The sequence below is a fragment of the Heptranchias perlo genome, chromosome 5 (assembly GCF_035084215.1).
Source record: "Heptranchias perlo isolate sHepPer1 chromosome 5, sHepPer1.hap1, whole genome shotgun sequence".
NCBI lineage: Eukaryota > Metazoa > Chordata > Chondrichthyes > Hexanchiformes > Hexanchidae > Heptranchias > Heptranchias perlo.
The window spans coordinates 98,638,863-98,662,031 of record NC_090329.1 but is presented as its reverse complement, the minus strand read 5'-3'; the positions used below and the strand labels follow the sequence as shown (position 1 = coordinate 98,662,031).

At 45.6% G+C, this 23,169-nt stretch overlaps 1 protein-coding gene across 2 annotated transcripts in view; it reads left to right on the top strand.

Annotated features, from left to right (window-relative positions):
- The window catches only part of cfap206 (cilia and flagella associated protein 206), a 39,074-nt gene that overhangs the window by 3,049 nt on the left and 12,856 nt on the right, over nucleotides 1-23,169 (top strand). For both annotated transcript variants that reach the window (XM_067984908.1, XM_067984907.1), the window contains exons 3-8: nucleotides 4,408-4,491; nucleotides 6,519-6,609; nucleotides 11,836-12,024; nucleotides 13,934-14,092; nucleotides 16,383-16,597; nucleotides 22,311-22,430. In XM_067984908.1, coding sequence (XP_067841009.1) covers nucleotides 4,408-4,491; nucleotides 6,519-6,609; nucleotides 11,836-12,024; nucleotides 13,934-14,092; nucleotides 16,383-16,597; nucleotides 22,311-22,430 — 858 coding nt within the window. The remainder of the gene's footprint in view (nucleotides 1-4,407; nucleotides 4,492-6,518; nucleotides 6,610-11,835; nucleotides 12,025-13,933; nucleotides 14,093-16,382; nucleotides 16,598-22,310; nucleotides 22,431-23,169) is intronic.

Here is a 23,169-nt window from a genome sequence, read left to right as displayed (position 1 = left end):
CTGTAAACCTGTTCTGTGCCAAAATGTTCACACCTAAATGACTGGTAGTGCCAAATAATGCAAGTTATTTATTTATGAATATCTGGGACAATACCTTTCCTTTTAACTATGCTAAGGTATAGTTAACATTTGATACACAGCTTTCTTATTTTTAATTCTTTTTCCTTTAACTCTGGACAACTATATGGCCTTGCTAAGCAGAAAAGCAGAATGCTGTGCTGCATGCTACTCTTAAACTTCTATTGGTACTGCTGTTGATTAGGAGGTGCTCTTGAATCAGAGAAGTGTGACTATTAGTTTTTCCCTATCTCACTTATAGTGTTTCAAACAAGATGGTGAAGGATTGTTCCCAACAATGGCAGACAGCCTCGAGTGATAGACATCCCAGGGATTTAAATCAACAGCCATCTGGTTAGGAGACAGATGGTGTGTCATCTGTGTAATTGTAAATATTTATTATCAGATGGGAAATAATTTAAAACATTGTAGCCTGTAGTGTTAAGAATTGGCTCTTTTTTTCACATTTTTATTGTCCCTCACTTAGAGAGAGAGAGTGGGTTGTTTCCCAAGGCTACTTTAGAACCAGCCCTAGGAGATGCATAAAAATGGTCCACATTACCCCACCCCCTCTCTCCCCTCCACCCCTCCTTCACCCCCTCTCTCTCCTCTACCCCCTCATTCTCTCTCTCTCCTCCAGCCCGTCTCTCCTCCAGCCCGTCTCTCTCCGCCCCGTCCCGCTCTCGCTCTCTCCGCCCCGTCCCGCTCTCGCTCTCTCCGCCCCGTCCCGCTCTCGCTCTCTCCGCCCCGTCCCGCTCTCGCTCTCTCCGCCCCGTCCCGCTCTCGCTCTCTCCGCCCCGTCTCGCCCCGTCTCGTGCTCTCCCCGCGCCCTCTCTCGCCCTCCCCCTCTCACATGAAGGCCCAAGGAAGAGTCAAACTTACTGTGTGACAATCTCTGTCCCGTCAATCCATGGTATGTTATGTTAGTATACTCACGCACCAGTACGTCTTAAAGTGAAAAGTGAAAATAAATGACCTTCCTGTATTGTCCCTCAGAAGGCTGGGCTGAACATATTTTGCAACACTAGTGGCCCCCAACATGTGACAAAACATGTCTAGGGGGCTTGGACACAGGTGGTGGGGGGGGTCTGAAAATTAACGAGAGGTTGGAATGGTGGCAGAATAGCTGAGTAATTGGTCAGAGTGGCCCAAAGGAGAATGTGGGCAAAACTGTTCCTTTCGATGCTGACGAGTTGGAGGATGGTAGTCCTCCAGTAAAAGCCCAGGTGGACCGCATGGAGGGAGAGCGCCAACTAGTTAATATAGTCACCCAGATCCTGCATTCCGGGTTGCAAACGATTGTACCAAAGCTGCACTTACACTTTTCTTGGAGATGGAGGTTGTGCACATTGAACAACAGACAGAGACTCTCCTCTGCTGTTCAGGGATTTCTCAGTGGGGTTGGCAGAGGATAGCCCTGGTTTCTTCTGCATCGTGGACTGCTGCATAATGTAGGTATCCTGTCCAACTAATTACTCCATTCCACAGGGAAAGTGATGAAGTTGTTGCCCCTTGTAAACCTAGCATTTGTCACTTGTATGCACCCCAGAGTGCCTGACGTGGCAGATGTTCTCTGGAGTGGATTGGAAGGATTCAGTAGCTTGGAAACTTCATACTGTCGTAACCTTAATTTCTATAGCAATAGTAGTCCATGTTCTAAGTGTATGCAAGTCATCCTGCAGCAGATGGCACAACTCTTGACAACCAGCATGTGGTGCAGGCAGGTCTTCACCAATATATCCATGTATGCATGGAAGGGTCCATTAACACATGCTCCACAGTAATTAGAAGTGTTGCAAAAATGCTCCAGCTCGCTGTACCTACATTTGTTGGCTCTTCATGTCCTTCTCGTCCTCGTCAAAATCATGCAGCATGTTTGGAACCTCCAAAGAAATTCCCTATCTCAACACTCTGCATGGTTTGATTTAAATGACAGCTGCAATCAAGAGTAATGAAGGAAAATTACGACAGGAAAGGAACCAAAAACGTGTAAGTGGCAAACTAAACAGCAAAAGCAACTAATGCATGGATCAAAATTCACCAGATTATCATTAATGCAAAATAAATCAAAGACTTTTACCAACAACTCAAACTGCAATTTCCCTTTATGAAGCCTGCTTGAGCAGGCCAGGTCCTAGGACTCCTGTGTGCTCAATTTATGAGCGAGGAGCGTGCTGTGGGTGAGCCTTGCAGGAAATTGCAAGATTTGACTTGGGGCAAACAGGTTTTAATTAATTTAAATGGTTCTCAAGGACCATTTTCGGTAGCTTAAAGGGGGTTGGATAGGAATTCTCCAGATGGGTTTTTATCTGGTTTTACGCCTCTGCCAGGAGATTACGTGGGTTCCTAGGAGGGGAATGTATGTACTGTGTGGGATAGGATGGATGGACCAGTAGGCCTTTTCCTGTCTGTCATTTTTCGTATGTTCATTGATATATTAGTGAGGCTGTTGTATGCTGGTAGCACAGCCTTATTTCTGAACTCCCTCCCCTCCTCTCCCCCCCCCAATCAACTGGCACAAAATGTGGCAGGCAGCAAATTGAGCAACAATGACTTGCATTCATATAAGACCTTTTAATGTAGAAAAATATCCAAAGGCACTTTACAGAGGCGTAAGGAAAATGACAAACTCCCGCGCCTGAATTTTCCACCTGCCACTAAATCTGTGAGCCAGATCTTGTCCTCACTTGTACACATTCCAATAGTGGGCACTGGATAGTGAAGAGAAGTGAGAACTCTGCCTGATTTCCAACCCCACCCGTTCGTAGAGGGAAGACTGAGATTAATTGTTGTGCTCAGCAATCACTTTTGCGGATTGAAACTAGGACCTTCCGTGTCTCTGTGACCAGGTATTGCATTTATCACTGAGCCGTCTTAGAGAGCTGTATTTGTAATTTTAAAACCAAGTAGAATCATAGAATCATAGAAGTTTACAACATGGAAACAGGCCCTTCGGCCCAACATGTCCATGTCGCCCAGTTTATACCACTAAGTTAGTCCCAATTGCCTGCACTTGGCCCATATCCCTCTATACCCATCTTACCCATGTAACTGTCCAAATGCTTTTTAAAAGACAAAACTGTACCCGCCTCTACTACTGCCTCTGGCAGCTCGTTCCAGACACTCACCACCCTTTGAGTGAAAAAATTGCCCCTCTGGACCCTTTTGTATCTCTCCCCTCTCACCTTAAATCTATGCCCCCTTGTTATAGACTCCCCTACCTTTGGGAAAAGATTTTGACTATCTACCTTATCTATGCCCCTCATTATTTTATAGACTTCTATAAGATCACCCCGAAACCTCCTACTCTCCAGGGAAAAAAGTCTCAGCCTATCCAACCTCTCCCTATAAGTCAAACCATCAAGTCCCAGTAGCATCCTAGTAAATCTTTTCTGCACTCTTTCTAGTTTAATAATATCCTTTCTATAATAGGGTGACCAGAACTGTACACAGTATTCCAAGTGTGGCCTTACTAATGTCTTGTACAACTTCAACAAGACATCCCAACTCCTGTATTCAATGTTCTGACCAATGAAACCAAGCATGCCGAATGCCTTCTTCACCACCCTATCCACCTGTGACTCCACTTTCAAGGAGCTATGAACCTGTACTCCTAGATCTCTTTGTTCTATAACTCTCCCCAACGCCCTACCATTAATGGAGTAGGTCCTGGCCCGATTCGATCTACCAAAATGCATCACCTCACATTTATCTAAATTAAACTCCATCTGCCATTCATCGGCCCACTGGCCCAATTTATCAAGATCCCGTTGCAATCCTAGATAACCTTCTTCACTGTCCACAATGCCACCAATTTTGGTGTCATCTGCAAACTTACTAACCATGCCTCCTAAATTCTCATCCAAATTATTAATATAAATAACAAATAACAGCGGACCCAGCACCGATCCCTGAGGCACACCGCTGGTCACAGGCCTCCAGTTTGAAAAACAACCCTCTACAATCATCCTCTGTCTTCTGCCGTCTATCCAATTTTGTATCCAATTGGCTACCTCACCTTGGATCCCGTGAGATCTAACCTTATGTAACAACCTACCATGCAGTACCTTGTCAAAGTACTGTGTATATTTGTCGAAGAATGTTATGGCAAGGCTCCTGAATTCCTAATGTGCACTCCTGGCAGGCAAAGCTGTGCGCTGGGAGTAGTGAAGATGAAAATTTAACCCAGTGAGTGTGTTTTTTTTTCAAAGTTATGTACCTTTTATATTACTTTACTAAGTAGCCGGCTGTCTCTTTAAAAGCTAATATATCGGGGAATCTTGTACGATGTAAATAAGACACAGAATGGAAAAGAACCTAAAGTTATATGATGAATTTGTTTTCAAACAGGTTAAAGCTGTTGTTCTGGATCCAAGATATGAGTTCAATGTGGATAGAACCCTCACAAAGACTGATGTTCACAAGCTCATCACGGTAACTATTGATACGTGCTAACATTGCCTGTGAGAAGACAAACAGGGATCAGTATTTTGCCCACTCCAGTTTTCTTCCTTTTCCCGTCCTCTCCAAAGGTAGTAACTCATGTTATGTTACTGTCCCATCTGCTTCATACACCGTTCAAGTGACCATTTTTCACATGAGCTTAAGCAGTGACTGGAAATGGTCTATTCAACAATAGGAGCTATCACAGCTGACCCCCAAATATGCCCTTTCCCATTGTTCACATATATATTCCAGCTCCAGCAGAGGTCACTAGATAGTCACCATAAATGGGACTCACAGTAAGGCCAATTTTAGTATATCGACTATTTCCTCTGTTGAGTTCAGCTAACTGAATGCACACTAGGGATGGAGCAGGCCTTGTTTATTTTGTTCAGTACCACACAATGCAATGTTTTTACTAACCATGCCAGTGGGAGAGTTAAAATATTTTAAATACATCAATCTTTAACAGTTTTTTTAAAAAAGGCAAACTGTGTTGATGTGACTCTCAACTATTTGAGAAATTTAATTGCTGCAACCTTTTTACAAAGTGTGCAAAATATAAAGGAGTCCCATGAGTTACAACTTATGAGAATTCAATTAGTGCAAAGCACCAGGGGTCATATACACTCAAGTGCTACACCATGTGTAAGTCATTGAGAGGAATGAATGGTCAAACCCTCTTGTACTGTCCAACTTCTAGGGGGTAATTTTAACTTAACGGGTGGGAATTGGGCAAGTTCGGGTCATGCACGTTGAAGTCAATGGAGAGTAAAATCGGGCAGGGTGTGGAATGGGCAGCTGACCTGAACCTGCCCGTTTCCTGCTCGGCGGGTTCGGTTAAAATTCTCCCCCTAGTTTTTCTGTTTCAGGTGTTTTAAACTTCTTGGGTCTGCAGACTGTTTCCTGATTGGTTCAAAAATGCTGCTTTTTCATTGATCTAAATGAGCAATCAGGAAGCAGCGTTTTCTAATCCTCCAGGCCCACGACGATTGAAGTGCTTGCTCAAATCTTCCCTTGCAAACAGAGTACAAGAAGTGACAAATTCAGATTATGAGGATGATGTGCAGGGATTACTGTACGTCGCCGCACAGCCCATTGTGGGTGCGCATATATGTATCTGCATCACTTAGCTGCATTAAATAGAAGGATTAATTTAGGGATGTGAGCGAAGGAATGCTTTGACTTGTTAGTGAAAAGTTACCCTGTTGCACTTGGGTATTCATGGTAAGCATTCAAAATAATGTAAGACAGTGTGAAAGGGAGGTAACTGTACACCACTGATGCTTAGTGCACTGAATTAATATAAGGTCATTGTTGGCTATTTTACCTTGGCTGCTCTGGTGGTCACTAAACCTCTTCCAGTATTGCTGCCAAATCCGCTGATTAGTGCCTATTGCATTCACTTTCAAGGTAAACGCCTCCCTTTCATCCTCTGCGGCTCTTCTTGGGATTAAGCAGCAGTCAGTCCCAGAGTGCCCCTCCCTTCTCTGGCGCACTACTTTCAATAACATTACTATTAGCCGACCAGAAAAGTGGGTCATACTGTGGTGAGCAGAGATAGAAACCGGCTTTACCAGATTATCTTCTTCCTGTTCGCAGTAGAATGACAAAAATAAACAGCCCCTTTAAATTGCCGCACACCATTAAGGCCTTACACATGGGCTCCCCCCTTACATGAGGAGCTCGCTATAGTTTGGCGGGCCCTAGAAATTCAGGTAGGGTCAGCACACTAGCACATGCTAATTATGCACCACCCACCGGAAAATCCATGCTTGCGAGTCCAGATATTTTACCAGTTTAAGAATTTCACAGTTTCTATCATTTGGAGAAAAGTGTAACTAACTTTGAGTCCATAGGGTCAATTTTCCGCTGCATTCTCCTGGCATCTTTCCTCGTCCGTATGGAGCTCATATCGAGAAATTACAGGTGCAGCCTGCAATTTTTTGGCCCAAATCAATGTCACTTTTTTTTCAATGTTACTTCTTAACAAGACTTCACAAACATTTATTTTCTAGACTTGTGTGGACAGATTGCTTGAAACAGAACGGCCGTCTCTTGATACAATCAAGATGCAAGTTTACTTTGATATGAATTACACGAGTAGAGGTCAGTTTTCCTATTTACCTTTTGAGGAAAACAGTGGCAAATTCTTGCGATGGATATACAACAACAACAACTTGCATTTATATAGCGCCTTTAAAGTAGTAAAATGTCCCTGGGCTCTTCATAGGAACATTATCAAGCAAAATTTGACACCGAACCACGTAAGGGGATATTAGGACAGGTGACCAAAAGCTTGGTCAAAGAGTAGGTTTTAGGAGCGTCATGAAGGAGGAGAGAGAGGCAGAGAGGTTTAGGGAGAGAATTCCAGCACAATTTTTCCTTGGCCTGTAATGCTTTTTTTCTACGTCGGTGAGTTTGGTTCTCCCAAACGTAGCCAACAAACACGCTGACCTGTCATATCACTCCTACAAAGGGCAAAAACGATTAAAAAGGAATGTACTCCCCATCTCCTTTAGTTGTTTCAGAAGCTCCCAGTCAAAATCCCAGTCCAGCTACTCAGAGAGCTCAACACTTGCATCTCTAAGAAACATTCAGCAGGTCAAGCAACTTTTATGGAAAAACAGCAGTCAACGTATCCAGCCATTGGCCCTTCCTCAAGACAATTATGCCCTGGAATGGGGCCTGCTCTCCACAACCCTGGGCAGGTTCAGACAACCCCTTATACAGGCTGTTCTTCAGAGATGCCAAGAAAATGCCGATCCATTAACACTCTGCCTGGACAGATGTCTGTACCTCCCTGAAAATCCCATAGGGTCTAACAGTCCTTCCCTCAATCTGGCAGAATGGGCCAGTTCCCTGAGGCATTTGCTGCAGTGATGTTCCAAACCTGGCATGAGAAAGGTATCACCAGACTTTGGAACCATAGAGATTTACAGCAAAAAGCAGTCCATTCAGCCCATCATTTTTGTGCTGGTTCTGTGCTGGAGCAATCCAAAATGAATCCCAGTGCCCCCCCCGTCTCTTCTCCATACCCTGTAAACACCTCTGCTTCAAATTTTTACCCAGACTTCCCTTAAAAAATGCAATGGTCTCTGTCTCACTCACTGTGGGAAAGTATTCCATACTGCTACAACCCTCTGCATAAAGAATTTTCTTCTAACTTCTTTTAAGAAACATAAGAAATAGGATCAGGAATAGGCCATACGGCCCCTCGAGCCTGCTCCGCCGTTCAATAAGATCACGGCTGATCTTTGACCTCAACTCCTCTTTCCCGCCCTATCCCCATATCACTTGATTCTCTTAGTGTCCAAAAATCTATTGATCTCAGTCTTGAATATACTCAACGACTGAGCATCCACAGCCCTCTGGGGTGTGGAATTCCAAAGATTCATGACCCTCTGAATGAAGAAATTCCTCCTCATCTCAGTCCTAAATTTCCGACCCCTTATCCTGAGACTATGCCCCCCCTAGTTCTTTGCTCACTCTCTTGCTGATGTTCCCTTATTAATAACTCCCTAACCAGAGGAAATAGCCTTTCCTTGTTCACTCTATCAAAACCCTTCATAATTTTCAAAACCTCGAAAGGGGGTGGGAGGGTCTGGGTGTAAATAATAATAACTTGGGGATAAGCACAAAGGTCAGAGTACAAAAAGAGATAAAGATAATGGGGTAGAGTTTCGGCTCCTTTCCGCCAGTAATATCAGCACAACCTGGGCGGAATCAGCCGAAGCAACGCAAAAGATCGGGGAATTTTAAACCGAAGTGAGTTACGCCCGAAACTACTCACGTTCATGTTTTCCGCGATCTTTTACGCTGGTTTAAGATTCAATTCGCCCGGGTCAGGCCCCGCCCACAAAATTGGCCACGCCCCCAGGTCGAATTTGCGAGATTCTGCCAGTTAGGGAAGGCTCTTCAAATTGCGCTCATTTTCTTAGGCGCACAGGCACTAGTAGGCACGGTTTCAAAGTGTTTTTCATATCAAAAAAAATTTAACTTACTAAGAAACTGACTAGTGTAGTAAAACTATTAAATGGTTCAGCATATGGTTCAGTCATTTTCAGTGATTTTAAATCAAGTTACTTGCAGGTGGAGGACTGGACACTCTTTATTAAAAATGCTTATTTTTGGTGATAAACCCATTTTCAGCTGTATTAATAAAACTGCACCAGGTTACCACTCCTAAATACATCAAGGAATACTTTTTAATGGAAAGAAAAAAAAAAGAAACAATTATGTTCCATTATGCTCCCCGATCGCACTGGTTCATGGAAGATTTTATGATTATGCAAATTAATTTTAGCAGAAACGTGAACTGTAACCTAACCAGTGCAATATCAAACGCATTTTGGGTGCAATTTCCCAATTGTGTCCAAAGTGGAAACTCTACCCCAATATAAATACTCCGGGAACAGAAAAGGTTATAGCAAATAATAATAAAATGCCTGTTAAAAATGATGCATAAGTGATAAAAAAATAAAGATTATATTAAGTTTGCCTGTGTAGCAATGTACAGAGCATCAGCAACAAAAAGTATTGCAGTTACCCAAATAAGAGTTATGTACACAAATGCACATAGCATAAGAAATAAAACACACCAGTTAGAAGCACAAATTCAGCTTAAAGGATATAATGTAGTATCCATTAATGGGACTTGGCTACAAGCTTGGGCGCTAAATATTCCGGGCTATAGGATCTTTAGAAAGGACAGGGAAATTGGGAAAAGAGGAGGAGTAGCTATATTGATAAAAGACACAATTACAGCAGTGGAAAGAAAGGATTTCAGCAAGGGTGATCAGGCAGTGGAAACAGAAGAGGTAGATCTAAAAGAACATTAAAGGATGCAAGACTCTGGTGAGAGTCATCTACAAACCTCCTGACAGCAGTAATGTAGTGGGGAGATGTGTATATATACGGAGATCAGGGAAGCATGTAGCAGAAAGTGGTTAATGGGAGATTATAATTTTCACATAGAATGGGAGAAGCAGAATAACTCAAGTAGTAAAGGCAATGAATTTCCAGAATGTATTCAGGACAATTTTCTGGAACAATGGCCCCGATATTAACGCGGAGCCGGGATCTGAGGGGGGGATTTTTAAAAATATTTGTTCATGGGATGTGGGCGTCGCTGGCAAGGCCAGCATTTATTGCCCATCCCTAATTGCCCTTGAGAAGGTGGTGGTGAGCAGCCTTCTTGAACCGCTGCAGTCCGTGTGGTGAAGATTCTCCCACAGTGCTGTTAGGAAGGGAGTTCCAGGATTTTGACCCAGCGACGATGAAGGAACGGCGATAAATTTCCAAGTCGGGATGGTGTGTGACTTGGAGGGGAACGTGCAGGTGGTGGTGTTCCCATGTGCCTGCTGCCCTTGTCCTTCTAGGTGGTAGAGGTCGTGGGTTTGGGAGGTGCTGTCGAAGAAGCCTTGGCGAGTTGCTGCAGTGCATCCTGTGGATGGTACACACTGCAGCCACTGTACGCCGGTGGTGGAGGGAGTGAATGTTTAGGGTGGTGGATGGGGTGCCAATCAAGCGGGCTGCTTTGTCCTGGATGGCATCGAACTTCTTGAGTGTTGTTGGAGCTGCACTCATCCAGGGAAGTGGAGAGTATTCCATCACACTCCTGACTTGTGCCTTGTAGATGGTGGAAAGGCTTTGGGGAGTCAGGAGGTGAGTCACTTGCCGCAGAATACCCAGCCCCTGACCTGCTCTTGTAGCCACATTATTTATGTGGCTGGTCCAGTTAAGTTTCTGGTCAATGGTGACCCCCAGGATGTTGATGGTGGGGGATTCGATGATGGTAATGCCTTTGAATGTCAAGGGGAGGTGGTTAGATTTTCTCTTGTTGGAGATGGTCATTGCCTGGCACTTGTCTGGCGCGAATGTTACTGGCCACTTATCAGCCCAAGCCTGGATGTTGTCCAGGTCTTGCTGCATGCGGGCACAGACTGCTTCATTATCTGAGGGGTTGCGAATGGAACTGAACACTGTACAATCATCAGCGAACATCCCCATTTCTGAACTTATGATGGAGGAAGGTCATTGATGAAGCAGCTGAAGATGGTTGGGCCTAGGACACTGCCCTGAGGAACTCCTGCAGCACATGCCCTGGGGCTGAGATGATTGGCCTTCAACAACCACTACCATCTTCCTTTGTGTTAGGTATGACTCCAGCCACTGGAGAGTTTTCCCCCTGATTCCCATTGACTTCAGTTTTACTAGGGCTCCTTGGTGCCACACTCGGTCAAATGCTGCCTTGATGTCAAGGGCAGTTACTCTGTCTGTAGACCCTGTTAGGTGGGTAGTGCCTCCCGCGAACTCAGCCCCTCTGTTGTCCACCTGCAGGTCCCTCCACAGCTCGCCCTAGCTGCTGCTGATGCTGATTGTCCAATCAAAAGCAGCCATGGCGCCATCCGTCCTGAGGTTCTCTATGTAAACACCTCCAAACTGTACAAATAATTCTCTCACAACAAGTACTCTCACCAAACTGCTTCTGAGAAAGCAGCTATGAGCACTGAGCCTTTATTCAGATCGGGCCTCCTGACCTTTAACCATCCCGTGAAAGTGCCGCTTAATCTTGCCTCCATTTCACTGGTGAGTTTGCTGAACCCCCGGGAAACCCATACAGGAGGCGTTAATTTCAAATCGTTGGCAAAATCGCAAGAAAGGAGCCTCATTTAAACATTAATGACGGACCCACCTCTCCAGAGCGGGCTACTCGGACACTCCGACATCCGCTGCGGTAAAATTGGAAACAGGCCCGTGCGCGGCAGGTCACGGTCTCGTTTCGCGAATTTGACGATTAACGCCACCCCTCCCCTTTATGTTCTCAGCCTCTGTGCCCCTTCAGTTCTTCCATCATACATTTGTGGATATCCTGCACTTAGTATTTTATAATCATTTGTGCTCCTGAGTTCACTGTTGAGTCTCAACTTGAATTGCCGGAATCCATGGCTGAAACAAAAGCGAAATACTGTAGATGCTGTAAATCTGAAATAAAAACAGAAAATGCTGTAAAAACACTCAGCAGGTCAGGCAGCACCAGGAGAGAGAAACAGGGTTAATGATTCAGCTCAATGACTTTTCATCAATCACCTTTTTTGTTTAAATGGTGAGAATTGATAGCTTAAGGGAAATGGGCTGGAATAAATTACTGAGCCTGAATATTCAAGGGGATAGACTCATCTCAGATTAATGACTGTATTTTCTCCTTGTGTTAATTAACAGAACAAGGAAAAATGATCATACAAACTCCCAAACCTTATTTGTTTGTATAACTTGTATGTTTTATGGATTTATGAATTAGCAATGTGCTGTTTCCATCACCTCACCATACAGCTGAATTCCTCGCTGAGCATCGCTGCGTCTTGGAATCTAGGCTGGCCCCTGTGTGCAGAGAAATCACAGATAGTCGTGCGAGGACACGCGATGAATTGGAATATCTTTACCGTAAAGTCGTCAGCTACATACTGCTCCACTCGGGCCTTGGATCCCCCACCGACATAAGTGTAGTGAGAGAGGCAACTGGTAGGTCATTCGGTCTCTCTTCACATTTTAGCACGTAACGACCACAACAACAACTTGCACTTATGGGGAGAGAGCGGGAATATGGTATTGAGATGGAGGATCAGCCATGATCATATTGAATGGCGGAGCAGGCTCGAAGGGCCGAATGGCCTACTCCTGCTCCTATTTTCTATGTTTCTATGTTATATAACCCTTTAATGTAATAAAACACCCCCAAAGCACTCTGTAGAAGTGTGTTGAGGGAGGTGACTGAAAGCATGGTCAAAGAGGCAACATTTGAAAGGGAGGATAAAGATAGCCAGGCAGAGGGGTTTAGGGCGAGCATCCCAAAGTTTGGGCCCCCAAGCTGGATGAAGGCATCAGAAGCAAAAGGCGCAGAAAGGGAAGGATGCAAGGGAGGCCAGAGTTTAAAAAATGGAACTGTGTGCTGATATTTAGGGCTGGAGGAGGCTGCAGCGGTAGGGGGAAGGTGAAGCCATTGCTGTACTTGTAGACGAAGATAAGGATTTTGATTTTGATGCATTGAGGGATGGGGAGCCAACGGATAGGGATGATAGAACTGTCATACTTAGTGTAGGATGGGTGTTTTGAATAAGTTGTTCATACAGGTATGGAACTTGGGGGACTGATGAGGAAAATATTATTGTACTCAAACCTGGTGGTGATAAAAGAATGGTTGAGGGTTTCAGCACCAGTGTAGGTGAGTTAGGGTTTGGGATCAGTTAATATTGGAGGCAAGTAATTTTGCATAGGTTGGAATCAGTGATCTCTGGGATGGCTAAGATGTGAGCTTTGAAGTTCAACTCAGGGCCAAACAGGGCACTAAGGTTGTGCATTATTGGGTTCAGCCTGAGCAATCAGTTCAGGACAGAGGTGGCCTAAAGTGTGGGGACTTTTGGTGGGGGCTGAACAGAATGGCATGATGTCGATGCTAAATTGGAGAAAGTACTTGCTTATTCGTGACTTGATGTCTGTCCGGCTGTCCAATGGTTTGTCTCCCTGCTGGTCCTGAAGTCAAGGGTGGGATGGAGAAATAGAGCTGGATGTCGTCAGCGTATAAGTGGAACTTGACCCTATGCCTATGGACAATGCTATCAAGGGGCAAGGAGAAAAGAAGGAAGCCAAGAATGGAACCTTGGAGTGCACCCGAATTCACCGTGCGAGGGCAGGAGGAAAAGCGATTAACTGAGATGTGTTGGCTACACTGGGACAGGGAGGAGTGAAATTAAGTGTGGGCAGTGTCGTGAGAGTGGACCACAGATAAGAAACAATTGATTTGAATTAGTACAACAGTAAACAGTTTATATTGAGAAAGAATGGGTAGGCTGGTGTGTATTATCTTTTTGTGCAAACATCTTTGCCGAGTGGTCAGCTTATTCCTTGAGTACACTGTGGAGTTACTTTGCCATTAATTAGAGAATAATGCATACCTGTCAGTAATCACAAGGCGGTAATCTGATTTTGTGGTACAGAAATTGATGTTAAGAACGAAACTGAACTGGTTTGCAAAAGTCACCAGAACTCTTTAAGATTAGATTCCTGCCTTACAGACTCTCTCTAGTACCTTTGTACATTGATTTTTTTTTGGCCAATTTCATGCTGGAGGTGATTGTTAATCTACTGCAGGTACCTGTTGTGTAATGGTGTTTCACCTAAATGGACTATTGGGCATCATTCTACCAAGGTTATCAAGAAATAGTATGCAGTTGATTACTGAAAAATTCTGTGTGGACTATAGAATTATAAAATCGTACATTTTCTGCAAAAAAGATTCTCCTGCAGAATTACCAGTATTTAACAATTATGACATTGCAGATTACCTGGGAGAAGTTACTGCTTATTTTCAAGATATTCATATTTAAATTTTTAACTCGGACATGAAGCATGTTCATTTTTTTTTTTGCATTAGCTGCTCTGCAAAGTGTCTTTCCACAGACGGAGCTGGGTACCTTTCTTGTCCTCACGAAAAAGGACAAGGAACGACAGATGAATGAACTAAGCATGATTGTCACTGGTATTCGACTGTTCAACAAGAACTGTAAGAAGGGCGGTGAGGGTATTGATGATTGTAAGTATTGTGGAACAGATTTCGAAACACTTAGTTGCTCCTTAGTTAGGTTTCTAGATTTGACTGTTAGGTGAAAAAAAAATTCCTTAAAATTACACTCTTTGAATATTTGTGTATAAACGCTTTATGCAATTTCTGTGTGAAATTCCTTTGTGTGCAACTTTAACGTAGGTGTTTACATTAAACAGGGTTTGTGATCCTGTTAAAATAGCAGGCAAAGAAAGTTCACATTAATGGGTTAAATGGTCACATGCTAAAATTCAAAGAGCCTAGTTTCAGGGTAAAAGCACAATGTCTCTTTGGATATGTGCTGGGAAATGATAAATTATGGAAAATAAATGGAAAGCTATAAGTGCAGAGTGAGTTATATCACCCTGTCACAAGTGCCTCGTCTCAGTGCCATGTTCGAGATTGGTAATAGAAACCCAAGTCTTGGAGATTAGTGGTTCACTGTATTGGAGTTCCAACGCTCTGCTCCACTGTACTAGTCATATCTGCAACATCGCATTGAAATACATGAGACAAAGTAAACTTGGTTCAGCAGATTAGCAGCTTCAGTGGAATCTTAAATCAAAAATATTAGAGATTCAAAGGAAGATTGTAAAAGCTGAAAATCTGAGATAAAATCAGAAAATGCTGGAAAATGTCAGTCAGAATCTGAAAGTCAAAGGTACCATTAAATCTCTTGTGTAATCCTTCATCAGAACAAATATTTTCTTTAAGCTTTCAGTTCCCTTTGCCTTTTTTCTCATGCAGCAAAATCCTAGATCACCAAGGATGTGTAAATAGCTTTATGAGTGATGCATAGTCAATATTTGCTCTTCTGTGGAGGGAACGGACAGGTTTACGTTTTGTATTTGTGCCCTTCAGAACTGAAGAAGTAGAGTGGTGGGAGGGAGGGGGGGCAGGCATATTAATGAAAGACAGAGAGGAAGCATCGGTGGAATCATGTTACCAATCATCTCAGTCAAGTAATAGACAGAAACATTAAGACATTAAAGAAACAAAACTTGTGTGAACAGCTAAGAAAGTGGGAGGCCGGGCCGGGGGGTGGGTGGGTGGGGTTGGAGGAAGGCAATAAAATTGACGAGAAGGAAAACCTGGGGGTCAGGTATGAAATTAAAATGGCTTTAAAAATGAGGATATATCTAAGTTACTGAAGTCAATGTTCGGACCAGAGAGTTGCAGGATGCTTAGGAGAAAGATGAGTCATCAGCCCCAATTTGAATCCTGCTCACCTGATGGGAACAGAGCAGTCAAGTGGTTAAAATAGCGGTAGAGTACTTAACTTAACGCTGTGTTCCCAACGGGCTCCCACCTACCGCCATTTTAATCTTTTCGGAGGCAGCTAGGGTGCTTGCTGCAGGCAAACGGTGGGTGAGTGGGGGGGAGCCCTCATGAATATATTGAAATGGGGGTTCTATGGTGCAATTCGAACCCTGACCCAATTTTAACCAAAAATTGCGGCAGTCCCACGCTGTGTCGGAATCACCAGTGAAACCTGGTGGCAAGCGGATTCCGGGAAATCCAGAAAATTAAGTAATTAAATTTTTTTTTTGTTGTTTCTTTGTGGGCCATGAGGAGCGGGAGTGCCTGACAATAGGATCCGTTCCTGTGGGACCCTGCCAGTGGCCTCCTACAGCCAGCAATCCTGCTTCATGGCTGATCTGCATTTCAATTCCATTTACCTGCCTTTGCTCCATATCCCTTCATACCCTTACCTGTTAAAAATCTATTGTGCGGAACTCAGATGTATGTTAATCCTAGCGGCCTTAAAAAAAATCTTCAGGTTTGCAAATAACTGGAATGAGCATACATTTAAGTTTACACACAAACAATAACTTTAACTGGACACAAGTCCAACACGGTGGCAGTGATGCAGGGATAGGTTAAGAATTTTTTTTTACACAGAGGATTGTTCGGATCCTTTCAAAAACAGTGGTGGGAGCAGAATCCATAAAAGTTTTTAAAAGGGAAGTGGATAAATATTAGAAAAAGACAAAACGTGAAAGGATATGGGAATGAGACTGTGGATACTTCTTTCAGAGAGCCAGTACAGGCATAATGGGCTGAATGGCCTCCTTTTGTACTGCCAAATTCTAATTGCTGCTGTACATTGGTCGGGCATGATGAATGCCGAGTCCGCTAAGACTCTTGCGTCTGTTTTAACTTCACCCATAGGTATTTCGGCTATTCTGCAAATTACTTCATATTTGTTACTGTATTTTAAACACTGTCTATGGTTTTCTGACGTTGCCTCTGTCTAATTGAAATACATTTGCCAACACAGTGCCTGCTATTCTAAATGAAACGGTGCCAGCAACCAAACAAAATGTTGAGTCTGAGCTACAAGCCACTCAGCAGCTAATCTATCACTACACGGCTATTATCGAGAGGCTGGAGAAAAGTCGGGAACAATGCTACGAGGAAGATGGGTTGCATGATAAACTGAAGGAGGCCCTATTCAACGTGAGGCAGCATGAGGTCTTTCTACGCATTATTGTGGTAGGAAATTGAAGGATGCAAACCATATATTAACTATTATTATGCATTGTTGCTATTTCAACTGAAGAAATATACTTCATGCCACTTGAGAGGAGGCGAGAAGGCTCGGCTCAGCAGGTAAGTGCTTTTATTGCACTGCTTGTGGGCCCGGAGAACCAGGAGTGTTTCCTCCAGGCCCAGCAAGCCTACCTGATTGGTATGCAGATGCGATCGGTTGACCCCCCGCCCCCACCACGATCTCCGACCCCGCCCCCCCCCCCGCGATGTCCCAGGCGCCCCCCCCCCGCGATGTCCCAGGCCCCCCCCCGCGATGTCCCAGGCGCCCCCCCCCCCGCGATGTCCCAGGCCCCCCCCCCCCCGCGATGTCCCAGGCTCCCCCCCGCGATGTCCCAGGCCCCCCCCCGCGATGTCCCAGGCCCCCCCCCCGCGATGTCCCAGGCCCCCCCCCCGCGATGTCCCAGGCCCCCCCCCCGCGATGTCCCAGGCTCCCCCCCGCGATGTCCCAGGCCCCCCCCCCGCGATGTCCCAGGCTCCCCCACCGCGATGTCCCAGGCCCCCCCCCCCGCGATGTCCCAGGCCCCCCTCCCCCGCGATCTCCGAGGCCCCCCTCCCCCGCGATCTCCGAGGCCCCCCCCCCCGCGATCTCCGAGGCCCCCCCCCCCGCGATCTCCGAGGCCCCCCCCGCGATCTCCGAGGCCCCCCCCCCCGCGATCTCCGAGGCCCCCCCCGCGATCTCCGAGGCCCCCCCCCCCCGCGATCTCCGAGGCCCCCCCCCCCCGCGATCTCCGAGGCCCCCCCCCCCCGCGATCTCCGAGGCCCCCCCCCCCCGCGATCTCCGAGGCCCCCCCCGCGCGATCTCCGAGGCCGCCCCCCCGCCACCTCCGAGGCCGCCCCCCCGCCACCTCCGAGGCCGCCCCCCCTGCGATTTCAAAAAAATCTCAATTTGTGATGACTAATAGGAAAGAAAGAAATTATAATTTACATAGTGTCTTTCACATCCTCAGGACATCCCAAAGTGCTTCCCAGCCAACGAAGTACTTTTAAACTGTAGTCATTGCTGTAATGTAGGGAAATGCGACAGCCAAATTGTGCACAGCGAGGTCCCACAAACAGCAATAAGCAAATAATCTGTTTTTTTTTTAAGTGATGTTGGTTGAGAGATAAATATTGACCAGGAGAATGGGAGAACTCCCCTGTTCTCCTTCAAACAGTGCCATGGAATCTTTTATGTCCGCCTGAGAGGGAAGACGGGGCCTCGGTTTAACATCTCATCCAAAGGTGGCACTTCCGGCAGTGCAGCACTCCCTCAGTGCTGCACTGAAGTCTCAGCCTAGGTTATGTGCTTAAGGCTCTGGAGTTAGGCTCGAAACCACAACCTTCTGACTCAGAGGCGACAGTGCAACCACCAAGTCAAGGCTGAAAGATTTTTCAGCGTTTTTTCCTTCGGCCTAGGGAGGTCCTGTGGGGGACCTCTGGCAGAGGTCTGGGCTCTGCCAACTTTCACTGTGGATCAGGGCAGGTGTGGCAACGTAGGAGGGTTTATTTAATTCTTTTTTCTAAGAATATTTGTTTTATGAATAACTAAACAGAAGTTTGCTGCGTACACTCATAGTAAAAGAAACAAGTGATCTTAAGATTTGGGTCTTATTCGGATTATATGTAATTTCAGTCACTGTCAGCAGCCTTTTTTGTAGCAAGACAATAATTTCTCAATTCCCCCTTGGGTACGCCCACATCACAGGGTGGGGGAGGGGGGGAGACATCGCAGGGGGTGGTGGGGGGTTGTTGGCTGATCGCGGGGAGGGAGAGATCGCGGCAGGTTTGCTTGAGGGGCCGGGGGGAAGCGCTCCTGCTCCTCCTGGCCCACAAGCAGTGATGGAAAAGCACTTTCCTGCTGGATCCGGCAGCTCCCACCTCCCTCCAGCTGCCAGGTACAGCAAGTATTAATTGAAATGGCTGTCAAAATCTGAGGAATGCAGCCTCATTAACATATTATAATCATTGCCCCGCCTCTCCAGTGCGGGTTACTTGTCTGCCTCCCAACGCGCCACGGGAAAAGTAGAAGTAGGCAGGTTGGGATCGGGTTTCACATTTTTAGCAATTTATCCCCCAATCCGCACCCGCCCATCCGGGGGTGGGGTGGGGGGTGGTGTTTAAAATTCCCCCTTATGTCTTTCTCGGCATTCTCTGAGCATCAACCCCAACAGGCCCATCCTCCCCTCTTGCCGACCTTGCCACCCAGCACACCTACAAGGGGTTACTTTTGCCAATCTCTTCTGGTCCCACTCACCCCACACACTTCTTGGACTCTGTCAGTGGATCACTGTCCCCTCTGCATTTTCCTCCAGAATGTCCATCACTCGTGACCAAGGCCCTTATCATCCACCACCTTATTGTGCACGATTCCATTGATATCATGGCATTGACGAAAACTTAGCTCATGGGTGACGACACCTTGCCCCTTAATGAAGCCTTCCCTCCTGACTATACTTTCCACCATCTGCCGCTCCCAAACCATCGCGGTGACGGTGAGGCCCTTATCACCAAATCACACCTTGGTCTCTACCCCAATTCATTTGACACTTTTTCTCCTCCTCCAAGCACCTAATCTATTTCCATCCCTCATTCTCATTTAAAATCGACTGCTCCCCCCCATCCCCCAAATCCTTCCCCGGGTTTCTCACTGAGATATCCTCGCTCCTTTCCTCCCTCACCCTCTGCACTGAGCGACTCCTCATCCATGGTGATTTCAATCTCCATCTCAAGTCACCTTGCCCTCTCCCCTCTGATTTCACTGCCCTCCTGTCCTCCCTTAACATCTCCCTCCCTATAATCTCTACTACCCATATTCACATCCCTTCAACCCTGCCATCTCATGTGACTTCTCCACTTCATGTTCTCGATCATAGACAAGGCCATCTCCGACCTCTTTCTTGTAACCCTCACCACCCACATCCCCCTAACCCCTTCCAATCCTACTTCCTCCTGTGTCTGCTTCTTGAATAAACTCACTTAGAACTCCCTTTGGCCCTAAGTTCATCATACTGTTGATCTGCTCAACCACCCCCTGGCCTCTATCTTTGATGCCCTCGTCCGCACAGTACCGCGCACAATTGCTGCTGACCCGCTGTTATTCTCCTTTCCATTGATGGCCCCCCAGGTTGAGCATCTTTTTCCAGCTGAGCAGGGCTTGGAGAGGACTGGGGAGGTGAGAAAGGCGGAGGTGAGGAAGTGCATTGAAACGGAACGATGGGTGCTATTGGAACTTAAGCGGGTGTGAGGAGTAACGTGAATAGAGTACGCTTTACAAGACAGAATGAGAGGTGGAGTGCACTACAGGATGTAGGTGAATCTGCAACTTTACTCACCTTTCCTGACCTGGTTAGGTTATTAAAACGCTTCCTGCACTGGATCCATTTTCGTATGATGACGCTTCTGCTGCTAACTTCTTGTGCCCCCTCCATCCACGCATTCTTTGTAGTGACGACAGGTTTCTTTTTCCCATTGCTGGGAAACAGGACCTCCTTCCTCGCCCTTACTGCACCCAGCAGTACATCGAGGCACGCCTCATTGAAACTGGGCGCAGCTTTTGTCCTCCTTCCTTCCATTACTCTGTTTCTACTTCTCTCAATACAATGCACAAAATTCCAAATCTCCTCCACCGTTGCATCTGTGAACTGGGCCTTTAAATAGACGAGGTGAAATCGCGTCATGAGGGTCCGCATCATGTCTGCTGACGTGCAGTGGGGAGGCGAAACCCGGAAGTAAAATGAAAATGAGGCAATCTTGCTGAAATTGGACATTCCCACACGTCCCACAATGTAGCAGGTTTGTCACCCACTATCGCTACCCCCCCCCCCCCCTCCACCCACTCCGATCCCATCCCTGCGTTAATATCGAGGCCAATGTTTAAGTGGTAGTCGTGATTTTGAGGTTAATAAGTAGTTGTTAGTGCATGACTCATTGTCTGACTTCTTTAATGTTTCAGATAGAAAGAGTTAATTAATTCCCTCAGTAGCTTGTGGGTATCTTAAATGAGGGCTGGTGAGGTAAATTCATTTACAATCTAAACTGATAATGCAAGACAGTTGGACAACCCAAAGTTAGGCAACAGTCACTCCTGGATGGTGAAGCTGGGTGGTGAACCCCAGGTTGTTCCTTCGTGAGGAGTTATAGTAAGGGGATTAAGCATTCTTCTGGTTCCTTGACGTATATTTGTTCGGATACCTAAACCCAGTGTTCTTGTAAACTCAGATGTCTCCACTGTGCCAACTGGTATACTATTCTGTCACTACCACAACTTCTCCTGCAGCACTTATGTCAGAATTGCCTAAGAACCACACATTCGCTGCCCTTGCTTTCCATATTTGTTAGAATAATATTAGTTCTTCCATTTAATTTAGCAGTTTCCTGAGATTTTATTGAACAAGGCATTATGTTACTGTGACATTTAGATTTGCTTCAGTGTACACAGTGGGGTGATTTTTTTTTTTGTCCCTAGCATCTCCTTTGTGCCTAAAAATGTGCTGACGTATCACCAAGTTCCCACCCATTCCGATTTCCGGGTAGACCTTGATGCTGGTGGCTGAAGCGGCCGCTGGAAGCAGGCAGCAGCTTTGTGAGCGTATTGTAATCATGGCCAGAGGACATAATTACAACTCCCAATGCCATTTTTGTCTCTGACTGCTGGATTACCACTTGTTTCTGCTCCCACTCACCAAACATGAATGATAGAAGTAGCAAGGTGACTATTTTGGGCCACCATTTTGAGCTTTCCTTAAAGGGACCCTCAGCTGCAGTCAGAGAAAGCTGTGCAGGTTTGGTCCACATTTTTATGCCAGTCCTCGCTGCTGTTGAGTGCTGCACAAATTTTGCCTGCCGTTCAAAACTGGTGCTTCCTTTCACTCCCAACACTTCCAGTCCTCCCCTGTAGAGTGCTGCTGCAGGCCCTTCAGGATCAATCACCCTGCTAGATTTCCCACCCTCTAGATTGGCCAACTGCCTATAGGGGTCACATTTTGGTTCTGGAAGCTCTCTGAATTAATGTAATTGAGGCCAGGCTTTGAAAACGGCACGAGCCCCAGGCCGAGTCTTTCAGGTGGCGCAACGCACGCCCCACCCACCGCCCGCCCGATTTGCACCCAAACCGAAAATCTCCCGCCAGTGTATCCTGGCCTGCTGCTGATTCAGTGTATTTCTAGAAGTACAGTGGTCATATCGAATTACATAGAATGTTACAGCTCAGAAACAGGCCATTCGGCCCAACTGGTCCATGCCGGTGTTTATACTCCATACGTGCCTCCTCCCATCCTTCTTCATCTGACCCTATCAGCATATCTTTCTATTCCTTTCTCCCTCATGTGTTTATCTAGCTTCCCCTTAAATGCATCTGTGCTAGTCACCTCAACTACTCCTTGTGGTAGTGAGTTCCACGTTCGAACTATTGTCTGAGTAAAAAGGTTTCTCCTGAATTCCTTATTGGGTTTATTAGTGACTATCTTATATTTATGGCCCCTAGTTCTGGTTTCCCCCACAGGTGGAAACATCCTCTCCACGTCTACCCTATCGAACCCCTTCATAATTTTAAAGACCTCTATCAGCTCACCTCTCAGTCTTCTCTTTTTTTTTAGAGAAAAATGTCCCAGTTTGTTCAGTCTTTCCTGAATGGTTATTGATTTTTTAAAATGTTGTCTGGTTTTTGTTTCCTCGGCAGGCTGAAATTGTCACATGTGCTAAACAGGTAGAAATGCTGCAGCATCAATTAAGTAAGCGGATGGAGGACCTGAACTCTGTCGTCAAGTCAAAGGCAGCAGTGCCCACTGCACAAGTGTATGTAAGTATTGCCCTTATAAGGTTTGTTCTTCCCATTTTAAAACTTGTAAAACTCTGGTATGAGTGCACCTTTATTTTGCGTTGTAGGTCGTGTTATTTTGTGTTCCCATTTAAAGCATATGAATAAAAGAATCATATGTTAAAAATGTGAAAAATAGCTCCATTGACCCCTCTCATTTCTCGTTCTGGGTCATGTAGAGTGGTGACTGGTACAGGAGAGCCCTAATGCCCACATTCAAAGTGGTAGACTTGGGGCAGAAGCAGGATTGTTACTTTGCTCATAATTTTAAAAGTCAAGCATTCACAATTCTGCCAAATTAGCAAATATCAAGATATTTTGCACAAAAAAAACAAAGTGGGGAGGAGAGGGAATCTGAGAAATTTGCACCAAAAAACTTCAATTAGAAATGAACTAATTTTAACAACAGTGGATCACAGTTTTGATAACAATACTCTGTGCTCTCTCTCTCTCTCCCCTGCTCTCATTTTAAAAGTTTATAACATTTCCTTTGGTACCTCTACACCATGCGCCATCCCTTAATCATAAAGTTGAGCAGCTGACCTGTTAAAAGGCTCTTTCAACACCAGTGTCAAGTATTGATGTGAGGTGGAGTACAATATCAAACTGGGTAGAAGGCATGCATGCACCGTCTCAGGAACTGACTGTCTAGCGTTTGTTCACCAACTCTTCAGACAGTTCAGCTGAAGTTAGGAACCCGGACAGAACCCACATTCCTCTG